Source organism: Cherax quadricarinatus, chromosome 23 (genome assembly GCF_038502225.1).
Source record: "Cherax quadricarinatus isolate ZL_2023a chromosome 23, ASM3850222v1, whole genome shotgun sequence".
Lineage (NCBI taxonomy): Eukaryota > Metazoa > Arthropoda > Malacostraca > Decapoda > Parastacidae > Cherax > Cherax quadricarinatus.
The window spans coordinates 16919665-16927970 of record NC_091314.1 but is presented as its reverse complement, the minus strand read 5'-3'; the positions used below and the strand labels follow the sequence as shown (position 1 = coordinate 16927970).

At 38.8% G+C, this 8306-nt stretch overlaps 1 protein-coding gene across 1 annotated transcript in view; it reads right to left on the bottom strand.

Moving 5' to 3' along the window:
• Positions 1 to 573: 573 nt before the first annotated feature.
• Positions 574 to 8306, bottom strand: part of LOC128685732 (mitogen-activated protein kinase kinase kinase 4) — a 45302-nt gene continuing 37569 nt past the window's right edge. Inside the window, exons 6-7 of the mRNA XM_053772311.2 lie at positions 1518 to 1697; positions 574 to 887 (exon numbers count right to left, since the gene is read on the bottom strand). Coding sequence (XP_053628286.1) covers positions 801 to 887; positions 1518 to 1697 — 267 coding nt within the window. The 3' untranslated portion in view covers positions 574 to 800. The remainder of the gene's footprint in view (positions 888 to 1517; positions 1698 to 8306) is intronic.

Sequence of the window (8306 nt, the reverse complement as noted above, 5' to 3'; positions counted from 1 at the left end):
ACTCCTTCCTGCCAATCCTTCCAGGAATGACTCCTTACTCCTCCTTCCCACCACCCCAGACTTACATTACCTGGAGTTTACCTGGAGAGGGTTTCGGGGGTCAACGTCCCTGTGACCCAGTCTGAGACCAGGCCTCATGGTCTGGGCCAGGCTCTCATAGTCATCCTATTTTACTCTATCCTCTCTAAATGACCAAGACACTGACATTTTGTCCCAGATATGTTCATTGGATTTCCTGCGCATAACTGTTCTGTTTCTAATAATTTTTCTTGTGAATGTCAGTATAAACCAGTTTAAGACTGAGATTTAATCAAGTTTAAAACAGTCCATGTTTGTAAGTCATTGCCCTACCCATGTATTCTCAATATCTCCCTTTCTATCCCCTTACTCTTACATATAGAACACTTAAAACAGATACTTAATGGTAAAAAGGATTATGATGAAGAGCCCCTCGTAGGCATCAAGGGGTTGATTCATAAAAAATATTAGTCTAATACATCATCTGGTATTTTTTTTTAGAAACTTTGCACACCCTCTCTCCCTTCAAAGCCAGATAATGAGTGATTGACTGTACAGTATCTATAAATATATATGAATGGTACAATATCTGGTAATACTGTGAGGAGCTAAACCCTCAGAGAAAACAATAAAATGCTTTCATATACTATATATAAATATTCATATTTCAGGAATAATAAGAGTAAACTGTATACACACTTATCGTTAGCTACCTAAAGCCTTTTTCTTGAGACATGAATATCATCTCAATATTTCAAGTATTATTAAAAATCCAAAGTGAATCAGGTATTGGACAGAAGTTTCATGTAAGGCACAAATGGTGTGTGGGAGAACAGAGGAAGTGATGTACAGTCCTCTCCAGTGTCAACCTGGGAAAGCAAAGTATACTTAAATAATAAAAATTCCGACGGAATATTATATTATGTTTCAAGTGTACAATTATATTTAAGCATGAGACTAATTGTTTATAGGATTTTTATTTCTAATCCAAGTTTATCATCAATAGTTAATATGAAATAACAATGAATAGCCTGAAGAAACTGTCAGAGAAGACATAAATGCCATATACTTTTGACCTACAATAACAAAATATTTTACAAAAGTCAGTTTTTAAGAAACTTGGTAAGTACGTTGAGCAATGGAAGAGAGACCAATTTTATTTTACAAGAAGCCAAAAAGCAAGGTCTACATCTTTAAATGAACTGCTGCAAAAACAAGCAAACTGATTTTGATGAAATTTAGCAGATGATTAAATGCTGCCAAAGGAAGAACTTGTATAATTCTGGTGAAAATAAGCAGGAGATTATGGTCAGATCTAGGTCAAAATACTTTCTACAGCAGAAGTATGCTTTAAGGAACATCTTTCTACGTTAACATTTTCATAATAACAAAAAAATTTTCTGTTAAAATGTTTCTGGTGTTTCCAAGTTTCTTCGTATGCATTCCTTCATAAAATAAAAAAAAGCCCAGTTTACATTAAAAGGAGAAATTATAATAACCTTTACAAATGTGTGGTCCAGTAGCTGAGCAACTGTTGCCCGAGATTTTGCATCATGAACAAAGCATCTAGCTAAGAACTCATGACCCTCTTCTGAGAGTTGTTTGGGAAGAGTTGGAGACTCTCCCATACCTACCCGGAACATTATCTGCACGCTGCTGTCATATTCTGGCCAGGGTCTCTGTATGAAGGTATTATATAATATTTCAAATATATACAGGGATAAAAAATATTAAAACACATTATACATACAGTACATAGGTTGCTTATAATCATATATATTTTAAAATTTCCAATAAAATTATGTAATTAGTTAAAACACATGTAATATCATAAGAAACTAGTGCACACAGAGTTTAACATTAACCTTTTCAGTGGCCGTCACATTGAACTATGTCACTGAGGCCAGGGTCCCCATGCATTTCACGAGCTCAGATCACTCAGATAAGCTGTGAGCATTAACCCTTTCAGGGTTTCTTATGTACTACTACGTCTTACGTGCCAGGGTTATTGACATACTATTATGCATAAATTCTAGTGTCCTTAAATCAAGCAGGAAAAGGCTGGTAGTCCTAGATGTGAGAGAATGGGTCTCCATGGTTAGTGTGCGCGGTACAAAAAAATCGGGGACCCAGTGGTGCATTGAGGGAAAGCCATTTTATTACACCTTGTTCACCATGTCTAGTGCTAAGAAACTCCTCACTCCTTGGCTAATTGGGGCTCTTTTGTTCCCAAGTGACAGTTCAAACACAGATGGAAGTGTCAGTGAAGATGAATTTCATGGTTATGAGGAGTTTGTGACCGAAAGCAATGCCCAGGAAACCTGAAGGAAGGAAGGAAGGAGGAAGGTAGGAAGAAAGGGAGGAAGAGATGAGAAGAAGAAAGGAAGAGATGAGAGGAAGGAGGGAGGGAAGGAAGGGAGGAAGGAGACCATCAACCTAGGATAACCCAAAAAATTCAGACTGACTTATTTCCATGTGGGTTGGTGGGGTGAAGAGGAAGTAGACAGGCAGTGAGAGTGGTGAGTGATGGTGGTATTTGTCATTGTGACGAGCTTTACAGAAGCTGTAGCAGTTCTGGGAAGTGTCCAGTGACTTTATATGTGTACATATGTGATAGAAAAATAGTAATAAACATTTTTTTATTGTTGATTTGTGTAAACATGTTTTGTAAACAATATAATGACAATGTTTGTGCTGTTATTGTGTAGCATACAACGAGTGAATATACATACAATATACCTTATATTAGTCTCACAGGCCATAAAAGTTACTTGAAGAAAGAAAGAAAGAAAGAAAGAAAGAAAGAAAGAAAGAAAGAAAGAAAGAAAGAAAGAAAGAAAGAAAGAAAGAAAGAAAGAAAGAAAGAAAGAAAGAAAGAAAGAAAGAAAGAAGGAAGGAAGGAAGGAAGAAGGGAAGGTAGGTAGGCATGAAGAGATGAGGAAGGAAGGAGGGAAGGTAGGAAGGAAGAAAGGAAAGAGGAAGGTAGGTGTGTCGGGAGGAAGGGATGTGTTGTGGAAGGCAGTGAGTGTTATTGAGTGGTGGTATGATGCATCTTTGTGACACAAGACACACCGGTGACTCAGCATATTTACAAGTCCACCCCCACACAACTACAAACTTTCAGAACCTCTTGTAGTTATAAGAACTTGTCCAGTGACTCTATATGAGTATATATATAATAGAAAAATAGTAATAAACAACATTTTTTATTGTTGGTTTATGTAAACATGTTTTGTAAACAATATAATGACAGCAAAGTTTGTGCTGTCATTGTGTAGTATACAATGAGTGATATACCAAATAGTCTTTATATTGGTCTCAGAGGTCATAAAAGTTAGTTGAAAAAATAAAATATTAAAAAATAAAAGAAAAAAGTAGAAAAAACAAAATAAACTATTACCGGGTGACCGGCAGTCGGCGATGTTGCGTATACGGTTCAATTTCTGTCAACTTCACGCTTCCATATCTCCATAAGTATTGATCGCAAAAATTTTTTTTGGCCTATAATACTCACAAAAAACTCTATCATTTCATAAGAAAAATCATTTTTTTTTTTCCGAATATTTTTCGACCCTGAGAACAAGTTTGGGAGAGGGCCTTTCGACCCTGAAAAGGTTAAGTTTTGGCCTAGATATAAGTGAATGAGTCTGCATGGTGAATGTGCAGTGTAAAAAAAAAAAAAAAAATCTACCCCACTTTCCCTCCACTAGGTTTACAAGCCCTCCTCCTGCTGGTGCTGCTATCTGTAAATATCACTACCGATGCTGCTATCTGTAAATATTACTACTGCTGCTGCTATCTGTAAATATTACTACTGCTGCTACTATCTGTAAATATTACTACTGCTGCTATCAAGTTATTCTATTTTCTTCTATCCTCTCTAAAAATCTGAACCACATCAACAACCCTTCTTCAACCCTCTGGATAATACTTTAACCCTTAAAAGGTCCAAACGTATATATACATTCTTACGCGTAGCTCCCCAAATGTATATATACATTTTATTTTTCCTGCCTTCAAATTTGGCATGATTGGCCTGAGATGCCTTGTCAGCATAGAATGGGTCCTAACACTCAGTGTGTGCAGTATTAAAAAAAATCTGGGACCACTTAGTACCTTGTGGGAGCACCAGTTAAATTGAGCGCCAGCTAGAGCAAACAGTGCAGCAAACACCAAGGATTCATTGATGTAATGTCATATTAACACTCCTCTTTTAAGAGGAAAGTGATGTTAACCCCAAGTTTAGGGTTTATCTCAGTCAGTCTATCTCTGTATCCCTGTCTATCTCTATTTCTATCTCTGTCTTCCTCTGTCTATCTCTTTCTTCCTCTGTCTATCTGTCTACCTCTGTCTATCTGTGTCTGTCTTTGTCTGTCTCTGTATCTGTCTGTCTGTCTATCTCTGTCTCACAGGTACACATAAATACAAGTATACATAGTGTAAGTTACCTAGGATAACCCAAAAAATCCAGACAAAGTGCTATACTCTGCTTGAAGATGCGAGTAAACGTGATGACGATGCAGTCTTGTGACTCTGAGACAGAGAGCTAGATGGATAGACAGATAGACAGGGAGCTTGACAGACAGACAAATAGACAGACATGTTTGTGTACCAGCAAAAACAAAGTGCAGGCAATGCTCATTAAATATCACCTCTAATCTTTTCTTATCAGCTGCACCCTCCCCCACCCTCCTGTATGCTCATCAAATGTCAGCTCATATCAGATGTTATCTCATCTTATCATGTCACTGTCAGGGGTGGACTTTGTTTTTCATGCTTCAAGGGAACTTATTATTACCTATTATTATTATTACATATTATTCTTCTCCTTCTCCTCCTCCTCCTCTTCCTATTCCTCCTTCTCCTCTTCCTCCTCCTCCTCCTCTTCCTCCTCCTCCTCTTCTTCATTGTTATTATATACTTCCACATATCCAAAACATTGCTGGGACATATAAATACTTTGTATATATTCCAAGACAATAGTAAACGCTAAAGCAGGTGTAAATGTCCACCTGCCAGTGTGTCTGTGACAATTGGAGTAAAATTTCAGTACCTAATACTAGTGTCAGAACAAAGATTGGTTATAAAATGACAAGAACTACTACAAATTGTAATTATCAGAACATAAAAATTACATAAAATAATATGAAAAATAGTAAAAAGGTATATCGGCAACACTTCTGCAAGCGGCAGGACTCGATGCTGCTGTCACATGAGCATCCAGTGCCAACTTCTCGGCCTCATATTTCAGTAAGTACTGACCCTAATTTTTTTTTATTCTAAAACACGTCAAAAAATGCATTCTTTTTTTCTATAAAAAAAAAGATTTTTTTTTTCAAAATATTCGGGGCGCTGCGCGAGTGAATGTATATATACGTTTGGACTGTTTAACCCTTTCAGGGTCGACAGGCCCTGTCAGAGACTTGTTCTCAGGGTCGGCCAAATTTCAAAAAAAAAAAAAAAAAAAAAAAAAAAAAAAAAATTTCTTATGAAAAAATTTTTTTTTTTTCTAAACATTATAGGCTAAACAAAATTTTTTTACCATCAATATTTACCGAGATATGGAGGCGTGAAGTTTACCAAAAATGCGCATCATGTGGTAACATCGCCAACTGCCGTCACCCGGTATTTTTTTATTTAGTGTTTTATGTACTATTTTCTATTATTTTTAAATTTTTATTTTTCCAAGTAACTTTTATGGCCTGTGAGACCAATATGATCAGTATTTTGTAAGTTATTTCTTTTTCAATATTACACAATAACGGTATAAACAGTGTTGTCATTGTTTTGTTTACAGAAAATATTTACACAAACAAATGATATGAAATGTTGTTTATTGCTATTTTTCTATATTTTATATACACATATACAGTCACAGGGAATGTTTCTAGAAGTTCTGCAGCTTGTGGAAGTCCTTGAAACATGGTGTCATGCACAGTGGTGTTTTACACTTCTCACACATAAAACGAGTGTCTCTGCGCTGTTGTGGGCGTTTTTTTGTATGTGCACAGACGTAACACCTCTTCTGAGCCTTTTTCTTGAAAGCAGTAGCAGACAGTTTTACCAGGAAGTGATCACCATGCTTCAGACGAGAAGGAAGTTGTTGAAAATTTGGTGGGCGGTCTATTGCAGGTGTTGTTCCTTGGTACTTGAATACTATTGGTCTGATGACAGACAAACAGAATTCACCGTATGGTGGTTTATTTCTGGTTCTCATCTTATACATATTATAAGCATTCAGCATGGAAATGTCCAGAAGATGGAAAAAGAGTTTTATGTACCACTTATAACTCTTGCAAACACAATCAGCAAACCCAATCTGCATGTTACATTTGTCCACTGAACGCGTATTGAGGGTGTAGTCCATCACAGCTGCAGGTTTTAGAATGGGTTCATTGCTATCTCTATGCTGCCTGCCAGTGTCTGCCATTTCATTAGGGTGAACTGATGACAACAGTGTGACATCTCGTTTGTCATGCCACTGAAATGCCATGATGTCACTGGCAGCAAACGCCTGCACCTCACCTCTACGAGTGCCAGCGTCAAACCTGGGCATATGTTTCTGATTTGCACACACTGTGCCACACACATCTGTCATGTTCACTCGCAAAAAATCACTGAGTGTGGGGCTTGTGTACCAGTTCTCTGTATATATGCCCCTTACCAAGGTATGGTTCTATCATTATTCTAACCACATCACCCGAGATGCCCAATAACTTCCTGGTATTTTGCAATGTATAACTTCCAGTGTACACAATAATATCCAATACCAGACCACTGTAACAATCACAAAGCACAAACAACTTTATACCAAAGCGTTTCCTCTTGCTTGGTATGTACTGCTTGAAAGAGAGTCTTCCTTTGAACAGAATCAAAGACTCGCCAATTACAAGCTTCCTGAAGGGATAAAAATACATATAGAATTTCTCTTTCAGATACACAAACACATGCCTAATCTTATATAACCTGTCGTTTCTGTCAGGCCTGGTTTTGTCTGAGAAGTGAAGCATACGTAACAGTAGCACAAATCGATTCACTGGCATTATATCACTGAAACCTAGGGTTGCAATCAGGCGGTCTGTTGACCAGTATGATTTCACTTTGTGCTTATACACATGTGGCATAAGCATTATTGTGGCAAAGAAAAGATTCATCTCAGCCACAGTTGTCTCCTTCCACTGGTGTAGACGTGATTTTGGTGAAAGTATTGTGCTTGCCATGGTGTACTCATAGGATGTGTTGCATTCCATGACAATACTTTCCATCAAGGATTGGTCAAAGAATAACTCGAAACATTCCAGTTCACAGGCATTGTTTTCCAGTGTACAACATGACCGTATTCCACTTTGGCTGTCATCAAACTGGTGGGGATTTGGAACAAAATTGACAGCTTCCTGCCAATCCCAGGTGCGGTCTGCTGGTGGGTACTGGACAATGACAGGTGGTTGTGGTTGTGGAGGTTGTGGTTGTGGAGGTTGTGGAGGCTGGTGTGGTGGGTGGGTGGGGGATGGTGGCCTTTGTTGTAGATCAGCTGAGGCAGCGGCGTGGGAGGCAGCGTGGGTGGCAGCATGGGCCACTGCTGGTGCCTCACGGCCGGCACCACCACTACCACCACCATGCACATTTTCCATCCCAATTGCAACAGTATCATCGTCATTTTCACTGTCAGTTCCTGTTGTACAGCCACGGGATGTACTCCGAGATGTGCTCCTTCACCTTGGAATAGCATATGGCACACTACCAGAGCGTATAAACCGTACCCCCAGCCGGGATTGAACCCGCGGTCATAGAGTCTCAAAACTCCAGCCCGTCGCGTTAGCCACTAGACCAGCTAGCCACAATAAGATTCATCCAACTAGGTATATTTCTACACCATAGGAAGGTTAGCACAGGCACCACTGTGACCACAAATGCAAGTTTTTACAGACGAATCTCCAGCTAGTGTGGCTGTGACGAACTCTAGCTCAAGTCCCTTCACTGCCGTCAACATGACTCAAGAAATCGTAATGACACGATTGCAAACAAACCATACCCCCGGCCGGGATTGAACCCGCGGTCATAGAGTCTCAACACTCCAGCCCGTCGCATCGGGGGTATGGTTTGTTTGCAATCGTGTCATTGTCTCATGTCTTTGTCTCTACTGATGCCTCAATGCACCACTTGAATATTTCCCCTCATGAATTCTATGGTTCACCTCATCTTTCATGAACACATCTGCTGATATTCACTTCCTCTCTCCAATCTGATATCCAGTCTTTTAACCCTTTGACTGTCGCAAGCCCTTTTCT